The sequence below is a fragment of the Sminthopsis crassicaudata genome, chromosome 3 (assembly GCF_048593235.1).
Source record: "Sminthopsis crassicaudata isolate SCR6 chromosome 3, ASM4859323v1, whole genome shotgun sequence".
NCBI lineage: Eukaryota > Metazoa > Chordata > Mammalia > Dasyuromorphia > Dasyuridae > Sminthopsis > Sminthopsis crassicaudata.
This window is the reverse complement of record NC_133619.1, coordinates 486,420,631-486,447,810: the sequence shown is the minus strand read 5'-3', so window position 1 is coordinate 486,447,810 and position 27,180 is coordinate 486,420,631. Positions and strand designations below refer to the sequence as shown.

The 27,180-nt window shown below is 33.6% G+C and overlaps 1 protein-coding gene across 2 annotated transcripts in view; it reads right to left on the bottom strand.

Moving 5' to 3' along the window:
* Positions 1 to 27,180, bottom strand: part of ZDHHC20 (zDHHC palmitoyltransferase 20) — an 80,172-nt gene that overhangs the window by 20,243 nt on the left and 32,749 nt on the right. For both annotated transcript variants that reach the window (XM_074303674.1, XM_074303673.1), the window contains exons 2-4: positions 25,091 to 25,117; positions 12,806 to 12,909; positions 1,748 to 1,868 (exon numbers count right to left, since the gene is read on the bottom strand). In XM_074303674.1, coding sequence (XP_074159775.1) covers positions 1,748 to 1,868; positions 12,806 to 12,909; positions 25,091 to 25,117 — 252 coding nt within the window. The remainder of the gene's footprint in view (positions 1 to 1,747; positions 1,869 to 12,805; positions 12,910 to 25,090; positions 25,118 to 27,180) is intronic.

The following is a 27,180-nucleotide window of genomic DNA, read 5'->3' as shown; positions in this document are numbered from 1 at the left end:
GATTATTGCTTTCCTGGGTTTTCATACTCTCCTGAGCCCTATAAAATGCAGTTGCCCCAGATGCTCGTTTCTTTTTCTCTTGTTAGAATGTTAGCTGCATCCTCATTTATATCCCTCTCTGATGGTGCAAATACATTTAACCTTCATAAGATTTCTTTTGACTTCTATGTTTACATTTCAAATTTCTTAATTGCAGTCCTGATATTTTCATCATAAATACCTGCAAGTCTTCTTTTCTATTAAAGATCCTTTTTTCCCCCTAAAGGTTTATATTTAGCTTTTCAGAGTTGATTTACTTTTATTTTTATTTTTGGTAGTAAGCATACTCTTTTTAGATTATTATATTCCAATATCTCTTCTTGCTAGGTTTTATGTAACCTTCACTGAATATACTTAATACTTTTTGGTTGCAAGCATCTATTTTTCTTTGATTTCCGGAAGCTTTGAATTATTTATTATGACATTCTAGAGACCTTTCCTTTGTGTACTCCTTTCAGGAGGTGATCAGTGGATTCTTCTATCTTTACTTTGCCATCTGAAAATTGCCTGTACATATGAAAGTTTTAATTTATCATTTCCTAAAATGTTCAGGGTGTTTATTTTTAGAAAATAAATTCCAGAGAGTCCAGTGAATCTTAAATTAACTTTACTTGACCTGTTTTTCAAGTAAGTTATTTTTAACATGTTCCTTTTTTTTTTTTTTTTTTTTTTTTTCTATTTTTTCAACTCTTTATTTTGTTCTGATATTTCTTGATGTTTCCAGGTGTGGAAAAAAAATACACAAAAGAAAGTTCACAAAGGGACATGAACAAGCAAGGATGTGTTGTTAGAATTCCTGATCCTACAATTAAATTAGCTATACATTTTTATAAGTTCACAAATACTGGAATAAAGCACTATAAAAATGCATTAAATGACTGAACATATCAATTTCAAGTATGATCTAATAAAAATGACTCCTCTTTTATTTCTCCCCCCACCCCCATCCTTTTATCCTCTTCCCCAGCCTAGGCCATTTTAGAAGCCATTCTAGATAACCTGGTAGTGGGAAAAACTGCAACACTGGAGATACTCATTTCTTCCACCAGTGGTAGGTGATGGGGACATAAAAAGAAAAAAATTGGAGTCCCTGCCCTCAATGAACTAACATTGATTCTGCAGCAGAAGACAGTTTACCCTGAACTTAAAGAAAAAGCATTTCTTACAAATAGTGAAAGAGGTAGCTGGTGGTGCAGTAAGTAGAACACTAATTCTGGATACATAAGATCCATGATCAAATATGACCCCAGACACTTATTAGTTGTGTGACCTTAGTAAGTCACTTAATCTCTGTCTGCCTCAGTTTCTTTATCTATAAAATGGGGACCTTAATAGTACCTCTCACCTATCATTGCTGTGAGGAAAATTGGAGCAGTATTTTTAAAAGTGCTTTGTATATGATAGCTATTATTACCAATAGTTAAGTTATAGATCACTGAATATTTTCCGTTTTAATGTATTTGGATAATGGACATTTTCAATATTTTAATTTAATAAATAAAAACAGTAATGTGATTGAGGGAGAGGCAAAGAAAGAAAATGGGATAGCAATAAAAGTTGTCAATGACTTATAAATAGATGATCAATAGAATATTATTTTGTGACTAGTCATAACTTTCATTTAATCACAAATATATCAATATATTTCATTATGGAAGTGAATTCAATTGAAGAGATACTTTGAAATCTAATCATCTGTTTTGCTTACATTTTGTTGAAGTCATAGTGTAGACAGGTAACTCTTTTGCTACTCTCTTCAAAATTTCTTGTTGGACTTCAGGTCGTTCTTCCTTTTCATAATGTTCTTCATCGGACTGAGATAAAAAGAACTAAAAGAGGAGAAGAAGTGTTGATTTTTGATCCTAAGATTTTATCATCTATAAAATTTTCTATTATAAAAAGGTACTTGGCAAAAAAAACTACAAAAATATAGAAAAAGTTTAAACATGGTTATTTCAGGTATGTTTGGCTAACAGTTGAGAATTTTTTTTTCATAAAAATGCCTTCTTGCAACACTAATATCAACAGAACAACTCAAGATTTACATGAAATTTCAAAAAATTTGGCATAGTTAAATTTAACCTGTGTATCAGCCAACTTAGCCAAACCTCAAATGTTGTTTTTTCTAGTTTTTTCTTATTATATTTAGAGCAAATACAAATATCTTTGTTAAAAAAACAAAAGTTTTACTTTAAATGCTTTCCTATAAAATACACCAAATACTGAGATTATGAAATCAAACAAAATGAATAACTTTTTATATATATAAATTGTTAGGTTCTTACTAAGTGCTAATGAGATAATGAGATGATAGGTTCTTACTAAGTGCCAAGTCCATACTACTTAAACAATTCTCTATTTCCGGCCTTTAGGGGAGTTTTACCCCTGTGAACTCCTGGGGAGGAGCTTACATGTTTAGGAAGAGCAAGTACATTGGTTGAAGTATTTTTTCCCAGAAGCTCCTGAGGTATTCCACGCCCATTCTCTGGGAGGATAAAAGAAGACACCATTGAGCAAGGGGAGAGTCTTGTCTGGGCCAGACCTGGGGCGGCTCTCTGGAGGAAGAGGAGTCTCTACTATAGGTCAGAGTTGGCTCTCTACAGGAAGAAAAATCTGGCCGAGAGATTGAGTTGAGACAGCAGATCTCCTCCCAGAGAGCGATTGGCAGTTTTTGGAGACAACAGAACTTCACAATAAATGACTTTAGTTTTCAAAATACTTTACAAAGACTATCTAATTTATCTTTACAGCCATTCTAGTAGGTAAGTCTTATTATTATTACAGAAGAGGAAACAGAAGCAAAGAGATTAGGTATTTTGTTCATGGTCACATATTTGAATTAGAGATTGGATTTTTAATTCACATCTTTATTTTAATGTTAATAACAAATGACTATTAAGACTCTGATCTGATTACTCTTCAACAAAAATTATTGTAATCTGCATTGGAGTCAGCAGTGAGTATATTCATTTCCCCACAACTGCCCTTCATCACTGGATTTTATGATTTATATTCATCTTAATTAATTCCCATAAATGTTTCAATAAACAATTCCTCAATTATTAGTGGGACTATTTTCCCAAATATTTAGTATGTTATTTAATAGAACTATAGACAAGGACCATACAGTCCAATCTCTTCATCTAAAAGAAATCTGAGGCATAGAAGGCAAGTGATTTGCTATAGTTACAAAGATAGAAAGTGTCAGAAGCATGGTTTGAACCCATGTCATCTTACTTCAGTGCTTACTCTCTTTCCACTACAACATATTGAACTGTCTGTTTATACATTTTGACCATTTTGTCTATTGGAGATAGGGGACTGTTCTTGTAGATTTACTTCTATTTCATGTAAAATTCTGGAGTCTTTTATCCATTATATTTATCATGAACCCTTCCCCTATTTTGTTGCTTTTATTTTTCTTAGTTTTGATATTGGTTGTATGTCTTATTTTTTAGATAATTAAATACATTAACCTTGTTCTGATAACTGTTTTTAATGCTTCAATTACAAAATTATATCTCTCCAATTTTGGGTATGTGATTCCGTTTCTCAGTTATTTCATTTATTTGTTGTTTTAATATTTAAGTTATTAATTAGCAGAAATTCTGATTGCAAGAATTTATTTTCTTCTATATTATGACTTAATTTCCCCAATAACATTTATTAAGCAGTAGCTGTTTTCTTCATTACTCAACTTCATCAGTTTTTTAGTCTTGGGTTATTACTTATTGGTCTATCTTGTTGGTGTAAGATATCTTAATGTGTCAAGAACTGAACAAAAAAAGGCCACGAATGAATGTTAACTTATGCACTGTTTTTTATAGTATGTTTTAGAGAATGAAGGCTCCTTCAAGAGATATTAAGACCCAAATATATTAATTTAGAACATGAAAAAGCTATGGCACCTCTTTCTACAAGCTCATATCACAGTCAGGGGAATGGGAATCTCTAAGAACAGGTCCAAAGTCAGTTATGGGTTGAGTTAGAGTCTTTATTACTTTCTTTTATAATAGTCTTTGATCCTTCCACCAATTATGAGGTTAAAAAATTCTAACTTGAAGACCTGAAAGCAGAGATGAACAGGTAACACACATTGTTTTCTCATGTTACCATTCTGGAAGACCCCCAAAAGCAAAGGAGCATTACAAATCACAGATGGGACTCTTCCTGTTCAAAAGAGGAAATCTGGGAAGCCATATGGGAAGCTGCCACATCACCATCCCAAATCTGTGTAGACATGGATAGCTACAGCATTCCTCCTGTCTGAGGTCTCTATAGCTTGTACAGAATCTCCTTTAATAATTTTTACTTGGACATATAAGGCTTGTGGATGCATTGTAGACTTTTCTCTTTCCTAGGAGCTAGGTACCAATACTAATTTTTAAGGACTGCTCCAGCTAAGTTCAGAGACTCCTTATTAGAAGGATGGATCACAAGGAGGATAACATTTTTTGATCATCATAACTCATAAAGAACTTTCTATTAAGACATGGAAGAGTTACAATATTAAGTAGGAAAAGCACCCACACACTAATGAAATCAACTTCAAAAGTTTTGTGAAGTGTCCTACTTCATATTATTATCCAAATATTCAATTTTTTAGTCACTTAAAATATAATATTTTCATTTTATCTTTCAGTTATTTATATCTAATATACAGAAATACAATTTTTAGGGGGGTATATCTTCTTTCAACCTTAAAGTTTAATAAATTCAACACTTCTATTAGTATTTCCCTACTTCAAAAGTACTCCTTTAATGCCTCAGGGAATAAAGTGACCTTGGATCATAACATCTATTCAGCAGAACACAGCTCTGTCAGGTTCTACTAAACTGGAAAGACTTTAAGGCCAAGCAAGGTGAGCAGTGCTGTCTCTGGCATCCAGTCTGTTTTCAGGCCATAACTCAGGGGGAAGCTTGGCAAACTTCTTTGGTATGTCAGCACTAACTAAAGTAGAGTGAAGAACGCCACCAGCATCCATATGGTCAACTCCTGTAGCATCCATCTTGCTATCTGTCCTGGAATGAACTTTTGAACCTGAAGTTTCTTAGCTCCTGTAACCAAGTTTTCCTATTTATCTCAGGCCTCAGTAGTATGCTGACATCTTGCTATTAACCTAACCTAGATTTTGGTTTACACTTATTTCTCCTTACTTCCAGATTTGGACTCCAATTAGGAATAGGAAAGACCACTTGCCTTGCTAGGTAGCCCCCCATAAGAGACTTCAAAGTCCATGGTGCTGACAGAATATTTGTCCCAGATATTTGCAAACCTGGCAATGTTATAAAACACTTTTATGTCTCTGAAGGCAGTACAGTCAAACACAAATAAATAGCATCTGGAAAATTCCAAGTACTTTAGGGCAGCCAAGTTCATGGTAGAGAACTCATACAAGCTCCCTCACTCATTGTAAAATATTAAAATCCTCTGAATTTGGAATGTCTTGTAGAGAGGACCAAGTTGATCTTGAGGTATTCCAACTTAAAAAAAAAACACCCTTATTTCACTCAAAAAGAATCCCTTAGTTTAATACTTTAAAAATATCATTTTATTGACAATTTTCTCCTTCCCCCATTAAAAGATCAGTTCAGCAAAAGTAACTGACACATCAACTATGTCTAATAGTATATGCAGTATTTCACAACCATAATTCCCAACTTTTGCACTGAAGGGGGTGAGATCCTAAATTCATTCAGCCTTTTAAGATCAGGCCTTATAAATTTCTTATGCTCCCTTCATGGAAGATTTATCTCCTTCAGCAAGCATAAAAATGGGATAAAGAATATTAGCTCCTCCTGAAACTACTGTTCATCTTTCTATTTGAGGAGGATCCATGATATCATAATGTTGGGAATCAAGGAACAGTGTGTTTGACTGGCTGATAATTCCAACATGAGCTCAGAAGGTTCTACTATAGGTAAAAATGGAGATATGTTTAGATTTGCACACTTCATGAAATCTTTGTGCTACTGTGATTCTGCTTTGCTCATAAAGCACGGTGTCACCTTTGAAGTGGGAATGCTATGTTAGATGGTGCTGTACCTGCATCTCCCATATCTCACAATCCATATACTAAAGTTCACCAGAGCTCTTGAGAGGGTCCTTTTGTCATTTCTTCTGACCTCTGTGTGGGCATTTGCCTTGTGTGAGTTTTCTATAAAACAGCATTTTAGGTAAAGATATATTTGGCATTCATCTGTATGGTGCCTTATTCTGCCAGGTGATCTTTGGAATATTCCTAAAATAATCCAGGTGGAAGTGGTTCAATTGTCTGGCATGGCCCTGTTACACTGTCTAGGTTTCACAGACATACAACAATAAGATCAGCAATTGATTCTGTAGATCTTTGGTTTGGTAACAGTCTGATACCTCTTCTCATCCACACTCCTTTGAAGCCTCCCAAACACTGTATATCACTAGAAAGTACACTGCCAAGGTAAATGAAGTTAAGTATTAAACACTTCTCCATTTGCTATAACCAATGATTCCACATATGGATGGTGGAGAACCCGTGTTTTCTTGGTGTTAACTCTTCAGCTAAAATTAGCACAAACTACTTTGTAGCATCTCGGCTGCAGTGAGTGTATAATCATCTGCAAACAAAAAATCATGCACCAACTCTACTGTCAGTTTAGTCTTGGTTTGTAGTATTTTAAAATTAAATAATTCACCACCAGGGCAATAGCCAACCTTTTGTGTCCTCATTGAAGGTGTCTAACAATCACTGAAAACTCCATGCTAAGAAGCATGGGAGCAAGCACACAGCCCTGCTTCACTCTGCTGATTCCTGGGAAAGCTCAAGCGCTGTCCATCGTCCAGAACCTGGGCAAGCATGTCATCCTGAAACTGGTAGACAATGTAGAAAAACTTCTCTACGCAAACCAAGTTTTGACACAATTTCACCCTAAGCCCTTGGCTAAATGGTATCAAAGGTCTTGGTCAAATGGATGAACATTGTACACAGATCTCTGTTGTGCCCTTGGCCTTATTCCTGGAGTTGTCAAGCAGCAAACACTGTTATTTCTTCATCCTTCCTGAAGCCACACTGGCTTTTGGGTAGAAAATAATCTTCCAGATGAGAGATCAGCCTATAGCAGGAATCTTGCTTAAATCAGAATGGGATGAGATTACTCCTATTTCAGTGGATCAATTTTGAAGGTCTGGTCATGTCCATCTCAGATGAATTAGGTCATATGGATATGATTATAAACTAATCTCTGTCTCCACAACATCTCTTGACTGTGCTCTTCTTTTCACTACATTATACTCCTCCTCTTCTAGTTGAGGCTTTTGTCATCTCTTACAAATGCTTCCTACTTAATTTCCATACCTCAAATTTTTCCCTATTCCAATTTATCCTATATAAACTGCTTAAGAGATTCTCCTAAAGCAGAGAGGTCTGATCACATTACACCATTCTTGATAGTGAATAAACTGCACTGTCTCCTTATCTTCTTAAGGACCAAACATAAATTTTCAGTTTGGCATTTAAAGATCTTTACAACCTGACCACATCCTAACTTATTAAATATTATTTAATTTTATTAAATATTATTCTCCTTCACCCACTCTAGCTATTCTGGCTTCCTTGTTATTCTTTTCTGCACATTAATGCCAAATCTGCATTTGTATTAGCTGCCCCCCTTACTTGACTTCTCCTGCCTCTTCAACTCCCTCTTTTGGAATCATTGGTTTTCTTTTAGACTCAGTTCAAAAGATACTTTTCTGCACTATCATCCCTGGTCTCTCCATAAAGGGTAATGCAAGGTTATCTTCTATCAGCTTTGTATATACCAATACATATGCATGTTTACTCTTTTAGAAGATTCTTAAGAGCAGAAACTTTCACTTTTGCCTTTGTTTCCTTACTCTATAGTGTAGTGCTTAATAAATTCTTGTTGATTCATTTGAAAATATATACAGCCTTTGGTCACATTCAAACTAGTAAAAGCTCTCCCATACTCTTCCAGTCCATTCACTTGGATTAGGCTGTACAAATGCTTCTATTTGCAGATAACACTGTAGCAAGTCCAGAATACTAAAAAGAGAAAGAGTTCACGACCAAATAAAAGATAGAAAGCATCATAGAAGGTAAAATGGACAATTTTCATTACATAAAATTAAAACAGGTAAAAAGCAACACCCAAACCTATTTTTTTGCCCTCATATGATTGGAAATCCTCTCTCCTCCTTAATTCTTTTTCAGGCCATCAGCCCTGCCCTGATTTTTCTTCCATCTTGACTCTGGTGAACTATATTGTCTTCTTGCAAATCCTTTGCCTTTTTAACCTATTGAAGATCTTGCTATGCCAAACCATAGGCTTGGATTAGTACCACTATTAGCTGCCTTTGCTCTTAAACACAATGACACTAGAGAAAAAAATCACCATATTGTGCAGATTGGATCCATGATAACTAGGCCTCACTACTGCTAGGCAATCCTTCTCTACCTCCCTACTTGACTCATTATTCCATGGACTATGCAAATTAAAGCATTTTAAAGCTTACTTCACACCCATCAAATTGGCAAAGAAGACAACTAAAGAAAATAACTGTTAGAGAGGTTTTAAAAAACCAGAAACATCAGAAAACAAATCTGCAAATTTAATTCACTCATTCTGGAAAGCAATTTAGAACTACGCCCCAAAAGTTACTTAACTGTGCATACCCTTTAAATCAGCAAAACCACTCTAGGACTACTATACCCCAAGAAAGATCAAAGACAGAAGAAAAGGACCCATATGTACATAGATATTTAGAGAAGTTCTTTTTGTAATGTCATAGAACCTAAAAACAAGGGAATGCCTATCTTCTGCAAAGAGACTAAATAAATTATGGTATACATTTGTCATGGAATATTACGTTGCTCCCAAACTATGACAAATGGAATAGTTTCAGAGAAGCTTACACATTCTTTTATGAATTCTCTTAAAGTGAATAGAACCAAAAATAACTGATTCAATAACGCTATAAAGTCAACTTTAAAATACTTGAGAAACCTTATCAGCACAATAACCAACCATGATAAAACATGTCTCTCACCTCCCTGAAGAGAGGGATTCAAAATTTAGAATAAAATGTATCTATTTAGAATAAAATGTCCATCTACATGGACAATGTGAGAATTTGTTTTGCTTGTCTGCGCATATTTATTACAAGGGGTTTCATTTTTTTTTTTCAATATAGGGGTAACTGGAGGGAGAAAAAAATTAACTTATTATTTAAAACAAATTAAATTTTAAAAGAGAAGAAATACTTAAGAACTCTGATCCACTCCATAATCAACCTTGACGGCAGAGAAATAGCGCTGGAGCATACAACACGTCTTCTGATGGAAATGTGAGACTTAATGGATAGTAAAAAAAAAAAAAAGATAAGGCCATTATGTTGTTTCCCCCCCCCCCCAATTTGGGGAAATAGATAAAAGGGAAAAAAAGTTAAGAATAGGGTTGAGCAAAAAAGGATCACTGAAGCATTTTTTTAAATCCAGAGAAATCAGAAGCAAGTCTATAAGAAATCAAAGACAAAAAGGACAGCTTTCAAAGTTGTGTGTTAAATTTTTTATATACTTAAAAAGTCAGCTGTACATTACATATTTGCAATTTCATGTATAATAAGCATTTCCAACCATTCTACTATGATGCCAATTTTATTTGATGTTTGTAAAGGTTAAAATAAACCTGTACCCCTCTACCTCCCAAAAGATCATTCAATCTGCTTAAGACTTGGAGTTACAGGGAACAATACTAAGAGGTCTAATACCAGGAGATATTAATACAATTTTAAATACACTTATTTGGCATCTAAATTTTTCCATCTTGTCTACAAAAATGACATGAGAAAATCTAGGTAGAGTGTCTGTATATCATTTCTTTAATATACCAGTCCAGTAACCCTATTAAAAAAGGAAATGAAATTATTCTAGCACAAAATATTTCTGATGAAGCCAAGCTGGTTCTTGACAACTACTATTACCTTTTCTAGATATTTTAAAAACATCTCTTCAATAATTTTCTAGAATTTTGCCAGGAGTTGAAATCAAGCTAACTGGCCTCTTCCTCTTTTTTTTCATAAATTAGTACATTTATCTTTTCTAGTTCTTTTTTTTTTTTTTTTATAAATTGGTACCTATACTTTTATGTACCCTGAAGCATAATCTCCATCATCTTTCAAAGATTACTTGACAATGACTGGGCAATTAGATCTTCAATAACCTGGGATATGTAGTTCCCTCAAGAAAAGCAACTTAAATTCACTTGGGTGAGTTAACTGTTCTCTTATTTAGACTGGATTCCAATACCCTAATTTATCAACTTTTATTTTTTCTTTTTCAGTGTAAAAATCATTCTCCTTAGCAGGAGTATCAAAAACAAAACAAGAGATGAGAACATCTGTTTTTTCTCCATCATCTGTTATCATTGTCCAAAGCGCCAGAGTATTTGAATTTATGTCCCTTCTGGGTATGTACCATAACTTTGGGGAAATCACTTTTTCTGGGCTTTAGTTTCCTTACCTATAAAATAAAGGTTTAGGGTTAAGATCTCCTCAAATTCTAAATAATATGGCTCTATTATCTTCCTAATTTTTTCTTTCTCAAATTTTTTTCAAAGATCTTATTTTTATCCTTTTTATCTTATCATCTATATTTTATTCTATCACTACTCTTGGCTTATTCTGAGGTTTAATGTTCTCAATGCTATTTTCACAGGGCTATGCCACATATTTCTTCTTTCTCACTAACTTAATTGTGTGTGTGTGTGTGTGTATGTTGTCAGGCCTTTTTTCCTAAGAGATTCCCATCTACCTTTGGCTGTTTTAGCAGAATTCTGAGGATTCCCAGAATTCTGTGCAACCAGAACCCTATCTTTTCTTTGAATACTTTGAAATCTTTTCTTTTAAAATGTAAAATGTAAAAATTACATTCTTTCCTGTGAATCTAGACAAACATATAGTGATTGTAAAGTAGATTGTGATATGTTTTCAATATTGATCTGTGTATGAGAAATAGCAATAAAATACAAAATTTAAAAAAAAAAAAAAGGAGCTGGTTTACTTATACAGCAATGTGAAAGTCAAATGTAACTACAACACTCCTTATGAATACAAAACACCTCCAGCAAAAGTCACCAGCAAGTAATGCAAATTCTGTGTTTTAGAAAGATCTAAGGATGAGGTTACAATCTACCTGGATGGAGATCTATTTTTATGCTCAAAGATTAATCTAAGTATCAAAGGAAATATCCATGTTATTTGGAGCATAAATTCAATGCTATATTTCAATTTTTATTATGGCTTTTATTATTTATAATACCTTTTTTATCTTTGTCAATGCTTTTCTACTTAAATTTTGTTATCTAATATTATGGTTGATCATCCAGTCTTTCTTGTATTATCACAATATAGTTCTAATTTTAGCCTATTATTTTTCATATTGAGTCCATTTTTCACAGATAGTATATCACTAGGTTGTTTTTTCATCTAACTCTTTAGAGTACAGCCTATAGTTTCTTCAAAATTTAATTCGATAAATTAGAAATTCAGCTTATCTTCTATTATTCAATTTCTCCATTCATTATATACTTGTGGGCTCAATTTTTAATAGCTTTTTTATTTTCAAAATACATGCAAAGATAGTTTTCAACATTCACCCCTGCAAAACCATGTATCCTACATTTTTCTCCCCGTTTTCCCCCATCCTTCTCTCCCACCAGATAGTAAACAATCCAATATATGTAAAACATGTACAGTTCTATATATATTTCCACATTTATTAACCAGCAAAAGAAAAATCAGATCAGAAAGGAAAAAAAAAGCAAGTAAACAACATCAAAAAAAGGTGAAAATACTATGCTATGATTCACTTTCAGTCCCCATAGTTCTCTTTCTGGATGTACATGGACTTTAGATATTACCTAGACTACCATCTTAAAGTGGCAGTCTTAAAGTCCATACTGGATCTGGAGATCCAAAAAAATGGAAATTCAGATCTGGCCTCAGACACTTACTAGCTATGTGACCCTAGAATTATTTAAGGTCACTTCACCTTCATTTTTTCTTAATTGTTTCTTCTGTAAAATAGGGAATAATAAAATCACTTACCTTTCAGGGTTATTGTGGGGATCAACTAAGATCATATTTGAAAGGTGTCAAGCATATTTCTCAGATGTAGTAAGAGTTATATAAATACTTAAATCCTTTCTACTTGTCTTTCTTTCCTCATAATAATAGATGAGGAAAATGAGGCTCACAGAGATTAGTCAAAGGCCTGCATTTGTATCCTACTTCTGACACTTAACTAGTTTGCCTAAGCATGAACCACTAATCTCCCTGTGTCCTCTGCTATGAATGGAGATAATAATACCTACAAAACTTAAATTCAAAATGAAAATTAACTTTATTGCTTAGAAACTATCCTCATGTTCATCCCTGCCTCTTTTAAAAAGTTATCCCAAAGCTTATTTGAAATTTAGGAAAATATTAGAACTATACTATCCATACCTAAATCAACTTTTAAACAATATCATGTTACTATGAGAGGCTAAAAGACATATACTATGCACATTAAAGTTTCTTTCACCAAATCACATAACTGTTTCAGAGTAGGCCCAAAATTTGAAACTTACAATATTAATTTATCAAGCAATTCAATGAAATGAAATAAAAACCAGGCATATTTCATTATGCTTTAAATAAATCCCACAGAAAGGAAAATACTTCCTCAATCTGTGAAAAGATTCTAGTTTTTACCAACATTAAATTTACCTCTTTGGAGGGGCAAACTGGAGGTGTAAAAATTGTCTTCCAATAGGACCACATAAACAAGACAAACGACAGATGGAAAATCACAAGGTAGATAGCTGCCTTTCCTGGTAAATAAAAATAAATACAAACAAGGTTTCAGTGGGTGTAGGTAAAAATTACAAAACATATAATATATTTGAAGTCTTAAGTAATTTTTTTTTCTAGCTGGACTAAAATATTTAATCCAGGTCAATGAAAATGTCAATAAAACTTTTTAATGTGAATTTTTCTTGACACTTGCTAGGAATTCTACCAGAGGGAATAAATTTATGGTATTGGATTTATCCACATTAACAATTTAGTTTAAAAAAGGTAACTGATGAGTAAGGTAGGTTGTTATTTCATAAAACTGGTGCCAAGGCTTTTCAGAATCAAACTTTCAAAAATGACTACCTTTACTCACTTTCTTTTCAGCCTTATATAAAAAAATTTTTTAATTGAGCAAAAATAGTTGAATTTGTAATTTAGTGCTGTGAAACATTCAACATGTGGAATTACAAAATGAAAGTAAATGAGAAAGAATTGCAATATTGTGCATTATAATAAAACAATCCAGTCCTTATTAGCAGAAGAGCTGATTAGAAAAAGCTTCCTATTTTTCAGTCCCCATTTTCAACATTTACCAAAAAATGTAAACCTAGTGCTACTATTACCATTACTATAATCATGTTGAACCATTTGAACATCATGCTGTGACTTTTCTGATTGGATCACTGCAATATGCTCTATGAAGCTTAAATTCAAAATTAATTGAAGCAATTTTTGTCATTCTCTTTGAGAAAGACCCTACATACATATATTTTTAAAAGTTTATGTTGGGGCAGCTAGGTGGCACAGTGGCTAGAACACCAGCCTTGAATTCAAGGAGAACTGGAGTTCAAATCTGCTCTGAGACACTTAACACTTCCTAGCTGTGTGACCCTGGGCAAGTCACTTAACCCCAGTTTATGTAAATTTACTTAAACATTAGAACTGCATTCAGTTTTGTTTTAAATGTATTTGGAATTAAATCCTGATCTGGGAGAAATATCAACAATCTCAGATATTCAGAGATACCACTCTGATGACAGAAAGTGAAGAAGGTTCTTGATGAGAGTGAAAGAGGAGTGTGAAAACTGCTTGAAGCTTAATCAAAAAAATTAAGATAGCTGGCTACTGGATCCATCACTTCCTGTTAAACAGAAAAAGAAGAAATGGAAGCAGTATCAGATTTCACATTTTTGGGCTCAAAAAGATCACTGTAGATGGCAATTGCAAACATGAAATTAAAAGATGTTTCTGTCTTGGAAGGAAATATATAACAAATCTAGACAGCACACTAAAAAAGCAAAGATAACATCTCGCCAACAAAATTCTATATAGTCAAAGATATGGTTTTTCTAACAGCACTATATGGATGTTAAGAGTAGGAAAGCTAAGGAATGCTGAGCACCACAGAACCAAGGCTTTCAAACTATCATACTGGAGAAGACTCTTGACAGTCCTTTGGACAACAAGGAGATCAAATCAGTCAATAATTAAAGAAATCAATTCAGACTTCTCAAGAACCAACATGGAAGCTGAAGCTTAAATACTTAAATGCATAATGAGAAAAATAAGACTCACTGGAAAACACCCTGATGTTGGGAAAGATTGAAGGCAAAAGAAGGAGATGGCAAAGGATGAAATAGAAAAATTGTTCATGGCAACAAGAACCTTGACAGAGTTTGGGAGATGGGGGAGGATAGAATGGTCTGGTGTGCTATGGTCTATGAGGTACTTCCCTTGAGTTATAACATAATGACTCAACAGAACTATGACGTCACCAAAAGAGGGCATCTCTTCCATTTATACAGATCATGACTTATAAAAATATTCTCATCTTGATGAGTCTTGTCCATATTTTCCTATACATCCCCCAGAGGAGATCTACCCAACATGCTAGAAATCTTTTTATTTTTTCAAGCACACACATTGCTTGAACATATCTCTCACATGTAGCCTGTCACCAGTCCAGTTCCCCCACTCCTCATCCCATTATAAATTTCCCAATGATATCCTGTAAGTAATTTTAAAAATGTAAATTATCACTTGATATATGCTGCAGTCTACTTCCTTGGAGACTGTGGTATTCCAAGATTTACAATCATAAATTCAATATTTGCATATCAGTATTTGAAAATGGGTCTTTTCATTGGGGAGCAGCTTGCGATCATTGAAAGTAGTAGACAACTAAAGTCATGACATAGATGTCAAGGAAATTAAAAATATCAATATTTGTTGCTATTTTGGTTATGGTTATAAGGAAAGGTTATGCTAAGACTCACTTATCTTTTCTAATTGCAAAGCTGGAGAAAATAGATACATTAGTCTTGTTTTCTATTGGACATGGAACAATGGATCTGAGCTATGGCTCCACGTCAGAGGTAACTGTCATGTCATCTACCCATGACTTAACATAGGAAAAAAAACCCCAGATATAACATTTAAACCATTTTTCTACTACCTTCATTGCTGGTTTATCCTGGTTATATCAACTCATCTTTGAGAAATAGTCACAGTTTGGCAAACTGAAGGAAGTAAAAAGTAGACAAGGCTCTGAAAAACTAAGAGAAGTAGAGAAAGAGTGATCTAGGCTTTCACCCTCTTATTTCTATGGTGTGACTGTGGCTCTTCTGCTATACTTCTAGGAAGAGCAGTCAAAGAGTTTGTGAGACATATTGGTATTTTTCTCTTTTTCATTATCTTGTGTTCTACAGGTAAATGCTCTGTGGAAACAGAGGAGAAAGAGTAAATTTAAGTAGGGAGCTGAGTATAGATGACAGGACTTGAAAAGTGGTTAAGGAGCCATTAATTTGGTATTCCAAAAAAACAGCTCAATCCCCCATGAGCAGCAAATATTATCCAAAGCAGCCATCTTCATATCTTTACACAAGAAATATTTAAATCTACTATTTCTACTACTACTACTACTACTACTACTACTACTACTACTACTACTACTACTACTACTACTACTACTACTACTACTACTACTTGTTATAGTAATTGAGCAGCAGTGTGATAAATATCCAAGATCTCAGTTGCTACTGGACCATGACTTAGAGCAAATATGGGGAGCCTTTTTTTCTGTGAAGGGTCATTTGGATATTTATAAGATCATTTTCAGGTCATGCAAAATTCAAATAGTGGGAAGTTGGGATACCTAGTTTTCATCATTGCCTCCAATAATCTTAGCAAATGATTTCATTACCTTTGGAGTGGAAGTTCCCAAACCCTGATTTAAAGGATAAAAGTTCTTTGTTTAGAAATTTTAGCATTTATCTGCCCATGGCTAACACAGAAAAAGTACAGACTTCCTATGCTGGTAAAAAAGCACCTCAAATTAGAGGTTTTTTAGCCAATAAATTTTTTCAATATCAGATTCTCAGTGATGAAATGGAATCTTCTAGTTCTCCAAAGTGATTTCTATCCAACATTTCAATATTTGAAGTTAATTTAAACTTTTATTTAAAACTGTATTTACATTTTTCAAACCATTTTTTAAAGACTTGATTTGTTATAGATCACTAAAAAACTTCTCTGGATACAATCTCGAGCAACATAATATTAAAAACAGACAAGTATTTTACAACAGATCAAATTTTATCTAGGTTAAAATTAATGCAATTAAATAGTTAACAAGAACAGAGAAATAAAAATTAAAATGGGAAAGTATCCTATGGTGGCTGGACAAAGAAAAAAGTTAAGGATAGGGAAGGGTAAAGGTATTTTTTTTTTTTTTTTTTGGTAACAAGGTATCCTCTTTCTATGTGTCTGTTTCTCTCCCCTTCCTTTTGAGCATATGAATAGAGAAAGAAGGAAAAGCTTAGATGGTCAAGATCCTACCCACAGGACAGTGCTAATATCCACAGAGAATACTTCCGGGCCACTCAATCTCCTGTTGCACTGTGGCGCCCATTTAAAGGGCCCTTACAGTTCCCTTCTCTTGTTTTGCGGGAACCACATCCTTACAGAAATCTTTTTAAAGTTCTTTTAATATAGTTCTTTATGGATCCCTGTAATTTTATTTTCCTTTGTCTTGTTTGCCTCAACTTTCCTTAGTCCTTCTCTGATAAAGCTGACTCAAAAGCCAGATCCCAAATATTTCTTGGCCTGATGGTTTTTTCTTTCTACATAAATTTCATCTGGGCTGAAGTATTCCCCTTATGACTTCCTATCTATTTTCAAGAATTCTCATCATAAGCTTTTTTTTTCTTTGTTTTAAGCAAGAGGAAATTGAAAAAGGAAAAGCTTTTGAGAATAGTTTAAAAGGCAAATTCAAACCTTCCACATGATAAATTTGCATGCTTAGGAGGAGCAAGTTCATTGGTTGAAGTAATTTTTCCCAGAAGCCCTTGTGTTATCCTACGCCCATTCTCTGGGAGGATAAAAGAGGGGGGCACTCAAAAGATAGGGAGTCTTGTCTGGGCCAGACTTAAGGCAGCTCTCTGGAGGAAGAAGTCTCTCCTCTAGACCAGAGAGCGATCGGCAATTTCTGGAGACAATAGCACGTTACAGTATTAGAATGAAATGAGATACCTGTTAGATCATCTAACATTTTGCAAAGAGAAATTTACTCAACACCAGCAAAGGCAGGATATTCAGCAGAGTTTACAACATTGGTTCATTTGGATACAGCTTTCCTTGTTCTCCCTATCAAGGCATGACTTTAGATTTGCTATCCCTTGTTGGGTCTAAACTGTGTTGGCCTTTTTTTTTTTTTTTTTAATTATAGCTTTTGATTTACAAGATATATGCATGGGTAATTTTTCAGCATTGACCCTTGAAAAACTTTCTGTTCCAACTTTTCCCTTCCTTTCCCCCACCTCCTCCCCTAGATGGCAGGTAAACCAATACATGTTAAATATGTTAAAGTATATATTAAATACAATACAATACACACACACACACACACACACACACACACACACACACACACACATCCATACAGTTATTTTGCGGCACAAGAAAAATCAGACTTAGAAATAAGGTAAAAATAATCTGAGAAGGAAGTCAAAAAATGCAGGCAGACAAAAACAAGAGGGATTGGAAATGCTATGTTGTGGTTCACACTCATTTCCCAGAGTTCTTTCACTAGGTGTAGCTGGTTCTCTTCATTATTGAACAGATGGAACTGATTTGGTTCATCTCATTGTTGAAGAGAGCCACATCCATCAGAATTGATTTATTATATAGTATTGTTGTTGCTGTGTATAATGATCTCCTGTTCTGCTCATTTCACTCAACATTAGTTCAAGTAAGTCTCTCCAGGCCTTTCTGAAATCATCCTGCTGGTCATTTCTTACAGAACAATAATATTCCATAACATTCATATACCACAACTTATTCAGCCATTCTCCAATTGATGGGCATCCATTCAATTTCCAGTTTCTAACCTCTACAAAAAGGGCTGCCACAAAAATTTTTGCACATACGGGTCCCTTTCCCTTCTTTAAGATCTCTTTGGAATATAAGTCCAGTAGTAACACTGCTGGATCAAAGGGTATAATACCCAGCATAATGCTGGCTTTCTTAAAACTTTTCCTACTCATTTGCCTGAAGAATTTTTATATTACCCCAGGAATATAGGCACAAAAAATAGATGTACAAATCAAACATTTACTGATATTATAATTATATTAATATAATAATAATATATAATATCAATATATTAATAAATATATTAAAATTTTAATTTTGTGACTCCCACATGTAGTTACTAGACCTCTTAAGGGGTCGTGAACCACAATTTAAGAAACTGGGACTTAGACAACCAGGCAACTGTGTCAACAATTTAATCTTTAATATCTAGGATGGATAATTAAATTTCAAGAATGGTTTCTTGGAGAAAACTAGTATATATGGGCAGAGAGGTTCCTATGACAATAAATCCACCCTAATCAGGTACAATGTATCACACCATAGGCATTGTTAAAAGTAGAGAAGAGAAAAGAAAAATGTTCACTCAGGGCCCAGATATGAGATAATATTAAGAAATTTATAAGTCTCTTATTAAGTTGCTCAACACTCAAGCAAACAACAGTGAGGCAAGCAAAAAACCAGCATAATACAAACAAACTTTTCATAAAGCAAGATATAGTTGGAATTAATGGGTCTAACCCAAGAATTTTTAGTGGTCTGACTAACTGGGGGAGAAGGGAAAGAAAAAGATTTTGAAAACAATTAGGGGCAGCTAGGTGGTGTAGTGGATAGAGCACAAGCCCTGAAGTTCACTAACTTTGGTCCTGTTTTCCTTCCTTTCTTCCTTCTTTTATATAGTTATAATATCAGAATGTATACAGTAAAGATACTGCTGATTTTCCTTTACAGCACCTCACAGATATTATTCCATATTTTTTCAATGCTTTGTAGGGAGACCAACATTTGAGCACATTTGAAAAAATCTGGCTTCAGACATTTAACACTTCCTAGCTGTATGATTCTGGGTAAGTCACTTAACCCCAATTGCCTCAGGGGTAAAAAAAAATTGGAATGATACATCTATGATTTCAATTTTTATTTCTAGGACATTTGCTGGGAGCAAATTTTCAGATCAGAGAATGAGAAAACTTTTCAACGAGGGACACTGAATGCCCAGATTAGTTTAAATGGACTAAAAAAAGTAGAGAGTGAATAGACTTCTATTAGAAGTCTGGGGGATGAGAAAAGAAGCAAAGAAAGGGAAATAAGAGAGACAGAAGAGGAAGGGACAGAAGGTCTGAAGTAAGTAGCAAAAAACCTTTCAATGGTCAATTTCTTCTTCCCAGTCGTGAGAAATTTCAAGTTAGGCATTCTGCCTAATTCAGATGTCTGGGAGGGCAATGAAGCCAAAATTTCATGCATTTCTGAACCTCTTTAAGGTTAGTAGCCCATTATATGCCTGATATATACTCAGGAAAGAAAAAATTAACATAGCAACCATTAATAAAAACAATCAAATTAACAGATAATACAGACAGTTAAACTTTTGCCCCAAACCCAAGGTTTTCAACAAGGCAGAATCAAAACAAATAAACAAAGAAACTTATTTTGTATCTCCCAGACTTGCTGAAGTTCACTAATTTTGGTCCTGTTTTCCTTCCTTTCTTCCTTCTTTTATATAGTTATAATATCAGAATGTATACAGTAAAGATACTGCTGATTTTCCTTTACAGCACCTTGTAGATATTATTCCATTTTTTTTCGATGTTTTGTAGGGAGACCAACATTTGAGCACATTTGAAAAAATTTTTTCTAGCAGATATGTATAATAAAGGAAGGCATATAGAATGAAAGTAAGCCCCTAAACAACTCAACAAGTCCTTTTTTCTTGCTCCTATGTTTATTTGCATGCTTATCTGGAAGCAAATTTGCAGATTCAGCTCCCAAATAGCTTCCAGAGGATATTGTTGGATATAGTTTCCAAAAATGGCCTTGCAGACAAACTGACAATCAAATATTTCATAAAAAAGAAAAGGAGTTTTCTAAATCCAAACTGGACAAGTAAAAAAAGCAGCTAAAAGAATAAAAAATTTTACCTCAGGTTTTCTGGAGGTTTTGCTAAATTATTGTTATTTACATACTTGTTTATTTATATATACACATACTGTACAATTTATGTACAAAACTCTAATTGTCATATCCTAGGACTTTGGGGGTCGGAAGATATGGTGGGGTTAATTAACTAATAGAGAGTTATTGTCTGAACACAATAGCTCACTTTTCTAAGCTATGTATTGAGCCAGCCTTAGAGCTCTTCCCAAGGTTTTAAAACCCTATTAGTACCCTTTATTACCTGCTATCCCCTAGCAATGGTAGGAAAGAACAGCAGGTGTCTTGAAAAAGAGTTGAAGCCCAGGAAATAACAGAAAGCGGCTCAGCAGCCATGAAAATCAGTGATAAATATAACAAGATTGATGGAAGACAATCAGTGTTGCAAGGAAAGAGGTATAAGTTGACCTAACCACAATAATCCTTATATGTATGCTCTTCATTTATGTTCCCTAGGGCAGAAGTAAAATCAAGCAGACTTTATCAGGTAAAGCATGGATATGTAGGCAAAGATGTAAAGGGTATACAAGAATCAGAAGCTGCTAGTTATAAAAGTTACAGTAATTAAAATTGTTCAACTAGGTAACCTTGAGATAATATGTACTCTATTATGCTCTGTGAACATCCCCAAGACTTCTGACACAATTTACTGTCTTCTGTTCTATGGTATTTCCAGGTATTTAAACCAAAGTAACTGCCTAGAACAATTCTGACTGTATATAAGCTTACTTGATTCTGTCTACCTTTTAGGGTTCTTCTGTATCTGATTCTCTCCAACAGGAAGAAACTAATTGCTGGGATGAGAATGATGTAAACCATGGTGAACAGTGCCCACTACTTATTAAAATCTGTGGTAAAGGAGAGGAAAGCCAAGTAAAAAATCCACCCTAGATTTTGAGAAAGAAAATTCAAAGATTTCATAAGAATCTTAAGTAGGATCATATAGACTAAAACAGAATAGAAGCCACTCCATGACTAGGCTGAAAATCTAAATATTCAAAGGGATCCATTCCAAAAAGAAATAAAAATGAGAAAACACACAGACACACAATCTATCGATCAATTTAGGCTTTGTTGTTGTTGTTTTAAATGAGATGCAAAGAAGACTCAAGGGAAAAAAAATGACTGAAAGTTACAAAGAACTGATGTTAATCAGTTATATAAAAGTAGAATGGGCCATCTTGGAACTTAATAGGCTGATCTTAGCAGAGACTAGATGACTACTTTTCAGTTACACTATAAGGGGGAATCTGTTTATTAAGCACTGGATAAGATGGCTTCTGAGATTTCTTTCAATTTTGAAATTCTGTGGTTGTGTGAATCTGTAGTTTTGACTAGAAGGAAATGACTCATCCTAATTTACATATGTTTTTATACTCTGCCAGCTAAGAGATCCAAACAAAATATTTTTATTCTGACAAGTGGTATTACATTAATATTAACAAACAATTATTATTAATATCTCAACAGTTGGAGGAAAAAAACATAGACTTTAATACCCAAAAAAGGCTATGGAGAATACATAACTACGAACCCATTCTTATTTCAAATATTTCTAAAATCTTTATGAAAATAATCTGCATGTAAACTGAGGGCATGCTTGGTGAAAGCATTAGAGAAGATGCAGAGTAAAGCATACATTTCTGGACATGGCAAATACAGAAATTTGTTTTGCTTGACTATACTGTTAAGCTTTAACAAGAGTTTTGTAGAATTTTATTTCCATTAGAGAAGAGATTTGGGAAGAAAAGATGGTATAATTAACAACACACACCCTCCCCCCTACCCTTCTTCCCCTAGAAAATGATTACAGAAATCCAGGAGAAATAAAATATGGAATAGCTCTGAAAAGTTATATGTTGAATTTATGATATACTTAAAAAGAAACATTCTACATAACAAGATTTAGTTTCACATATAATCCTTTTGTGTTCTACAGTGCACATTAAAATGAACATTTTATTAGACATTATCTTTATAATTTTAAAAAGGGAAAAAAATAAGTGTAAGAGAAAGGTACAGATATTTGCAATTGATTCCATAGTAGATCACATTTTTACAGTTAGAACTGAGTAAAATATACAAAAAAAGAACATACTGGAATATATATTGATTATAATAAAAGTATTTGACTCAGTAAAGGAAAATGTGGTCTATGTCTCTCCTTTTAACAAAATGTTTCTCATACATATATCAAAAAAATCATACACAATTCCTTGAAAGATTTCATAGAGAAAACTTGGTTCATTAATGCTCTGGTTACGATCAAATGAGGCAATAAAAACAGGACCTTTAAACTTCCTAAAGCATCTGCCACTGTCATGCAAGGATGAGGAAAATTTCCTATATAGACCCTGAGGTCCTTCAGATGCTTTTTTGTGAATAACACTATGCTGATTGAATCAAATTCTACAATATTAGATCCTCCTAAATGAAATCTATAATCACTCAAAGAAGCTGGTCTATCACATAGAAAAAAACAAGTTGAATAAGGGCTACTGTATAAATAATGATAGGCAGTTAAAGGGACAACCCATAGAACTGGTCTATTAATACTGTACACTTTAGACAGATACTTAACATGGATGATGAACTGTGTCTAGAATTGAACAGGAAGAGAGATAAATCCCGGGAACACAGGTTTAGAGTGGAAAGGCCTTCTAGTTAATTTTATAGATAAAGACAATGAAGCTCAGGAAGTGACTTGTTCAAAGTCATACAGGTAGGAAGGGTCAGAAACAGGATTGAAACCCAGGCTTTCTGGCTCCAGAAACAGTATGGGAATATCACTGTACTTTCAGAGGATCCCAAGTTTTTTTTTTTAAACAAAATACTCTTCATGAGATGCTCTCTCTCTCTCTCTCTTTTGTTATACATATATAGTTTAAAAGGGCAATGGAAAAGCAAGATGTAGAAGTGAGTGTGTGACATAAAGAATATGAAAGATATTAATATAATTAGAAAAAGAAGTGGTTATCATGTAGTAAGAGATGGATAAATTTCCTACATTCTGTGAGAACATTTTCCAATCTTTCTTATTCCTGGCATTTTCCCTCCAAGATTCCCTCCAATTTACCATATATATAGCTTCTTTGTACTTGTCATGTCCATGTTGTCTCCCCCATTAGACTGTGAGCTCCTTGAGAACAGGACTGTTTTATCAGCACTTAGCACAATGCTTGGCACATAATAGCTGTTTAAGTGATTGGTATATAGCCTGCATGTTCTGCTGGAGGCAGCTGGGTGGCACAACATACAGGGCATTGGACTTAGGCAAGTTAGGAGACTCAAGTTGAAATCTGGCCTCAGATACTAGCTGTGTGACAACAGGCAAGTATTTAAAAATCTCTTCTTTTTCCTTGTAATATGGGGATAACAAAAAGTACCTATCTCATAGGGTTGTTGTCAGAATAATACTGTAAAGTGTTATACAAATCTTAAAAGTACTGCAAAAATGCTAATTATAATGACGACAATTATTATTATTAAATAATTTTAAAAGGTCTAAAGGAAAGTCTGCAAAAGGTTGGGTGGACCTTCTTTTAAAGATTTATGAAAATTATGCGCAAGAGCCATAAGAAATGGTTTGTGCTCTCACCACTGGAAAAAATACTGATGATAGGCTAGAGTCTACAGCACTAGAGAGAGCACACTAATGAGAATAGAGATTTATAACATTAACAATATCCTACTGCTTTCCCCAAACTCTTCTATTTCTATAAATAATTGTTTTATTTTTGGAATCTCATTTCTTAAGTGTTTTTGAAACCTGCTTTCTACTTATATGATATTTTAAGAAAGATTCATTATTCTTTCAATCTGTTTATCCTGCTTGACTATATTTAACTTTTCAAAATGTGATGACACTGTGACTAATAATTAGTCTAAAACAGGGGTTCTCAAACTATGGCCCACAGGCCACATGTGGCCCGCTGAGGACGTTTGCGCAGCCCATGGCAAATGGGCTGAGGAGCAGAGAAAGAGTGTGAATTTTTATTTTTACTATAGTCTGGCCCTCCAACAGTCTGAGGGACAGTGAACTGGCTCCTTATTTAAAAAGTTTGAGGACCACTAGTCTAAAGGAAAGACCTGAGTAGATAATATAGAGTATTTTCAAAAAATGGGAGCTCAACTTATATAATTATGCAAACCTAAAAGGTTTCCTAAGGAGAATATATTTGTCTCATGTAATGGGAGTATTTTCACTGCCAAAATTAGGTTGGACCTCTTTCACAACAATTCTCAACCATGTGCCAATTAATTAGCCTATCGTGATAGTTGGATTCACAATGCCTTGTGAATGTATTATTATCAGTCTCAAAAACTAGAGGACTACTACTCCTTTTATATATAATAGTAAGAGGCTTAAGGAGAGAAAAATTAGATTAAGTATTTATAGAAATAAATATACACTAAGAGTACTATAGTAACCTTTAAAAATTCCATTACCAATTTCCATGGAAAGATGCTAAATAAATGGGAATAAAGTCAAGTATCCAACAGAATCATCTATTTTTTAAAAATGTTTAACTTTGAAACAAATATAGTGTTCCCCTTTTGGAATAATTATATACATTAATGTATTTACTATAGCATGAATTAAAAGGGAATTTGCCCTCAATATGCCAAAATTTATATTAAATTTATTAAATTATATAAAATTATTAAATTAAATTACAAAAAAGAAATGCTTACCTTCTTCTTCTTGTGCAGCAATAGTAACTAGAATAAAAGAAAAATAAAGAAAATTGCATTTAAATATTCAAGAAAATCATCAGCTTCATTTTTCATTTTAATCATCTTTTTCTTTAAATTAGAAATTAAATTGTCAACATTTGACTACTACATAGAACTTGAAGGCATTTAGAAAATTATGTTTTCCTAGTTAAAGTCTCATACATCTGAAGTATACTAATACCCATAATTGTGACTTTTTAAGATCTTTCTTTTATGCAGTCATTTGAATGAATGGTTTATACTGCTTTCATTTCTCAGGCCTTTGCAGTCTGGCTTCTGACCTCATCACTAAATAGTCTGCTATTTCCAAATTTACCAAAGTTTTTTTTTTTGCATTTAACTGAACTTGAATTTTATATTCAAGACACATCAGCATTGATATATGTTTGCAAACTAGCACTATGTATATTGTGATATACACTATTCAGTTCAAACAAAGTAATTTGCTTTTTGGTAATTCCATATATGAATTTTATGCAATAAATGTTCTACCACTTTTCTTCCCATCCATTCTTCTGTCCTTTCCCCAAAACTATGCCCAAATTTTGATGTCTACAGTGGGAACAAATGGATTTGATAATCTCTAAGGTATGTGAATAATAATCTCTTTAAAAAAAAAGTTTTAATGATGCCTTTATTTTCTTCTTAAATTCATTTCTGATTATATTTTTACCATATTCCTTTTTTATCCAGAGATCCCTTGCTTTGTTTAAAATTTTTTTAATTTAATTTTTTTATTATGAACTTATGAAATAAAACAAGTATTCCTAAGAACTTAAAAAGGACAAAACAAATATACAATACAAAAAAAAAAATCAAGAGAGATCAAGGAAAAATTAGAAAAAAAATTAAAGCAGCCCCAAGAAAATTATGAAAAGAAAGTTAACCAAAATGAGATCCAAAATCTTATGGAAGAAAATAGCTCCTCAAAAGCTACAATTTGGCAAAGGCATATAAAAATTAATACAACAAAAATTAAAAGAACAGGATCTGTCCTCTCTAAGAAGGATTTAATAAAGTAGGGGGATGGAGGGAATCAGACTAACATATTTTACTTATCTGTAATGTTCCACACCCAATAATTTTCCACATCTACAAGGAAAGGAGAGTTACATCTTTTTTTCAACTCTTGTCTAGAAGCAAGCATAACTGACATAATTTCAGAGTTTTCAATTTCATTTTAGTTTTTTGTTTACATGTCATAGTTATCTTCTGTTTTCCCATTTCTCCTTACTTCAATCAGCAATAGGTCATATAAATTTTTTTCCATACTTCTCTGGATCCTTCATATTAATTGACTTATGGAACAGAAATATGTTACTTCACTGGTACACCACAATTTGTCCAGCCATTCTCCAATCAATCAACAATTACTTTGTTTCCAGTTCTTTTCTACAATAACACAGGCTACAGTGAATCTTTAGGTGTATATGGGACTTTTTCTTTCCCCCTTTGATACCTCTTAGTCAAACAATCTGGTCATAAATGCTTTCTACAATTCCAATAGTGTGCCTATCATCCCACAGCCTTTCCAAAATTGACTGTTTCCATCTATTATCATCTTTGCCAATTTCCTGCATAAGAAGAAAAACCTCAGAGTTATTCTGATTTGCATTCCTCTTATTATAATCCTTTGGAGCAATATTTAATATATGTTAGTCAACACAACAAACTTTCCCTAGATGTACCACTATGCTAATCACTGGAGATAAGAGGAAAGACAAAAAGGCAGAGGAAGGAAACACTAGTATTAGGAGGAATCAGAAAAGGCTTCTTGTAGAAGGTAGGATCTTTAGCTGAGACTTGAAGGGATCTAGGGAAACCATAAAGCAGAAATGAGGAGGGAGAAAATTTCAAGCCAGTGACAGGAAACAACCAGTGAAAATGCACAGAAGAAAAGGAGGGCAATGTCACATTGGAATACATGGAGAGAAGTCTGGTGTAAAAAGCCTACAAAGATAGCCCAGAAGCCAGGTTTTAAATGCTTTCTTTTAAGAATTGTTTATTCATGCATGTCCTTTGACCACTTTCTCATCATTTTCCACCTC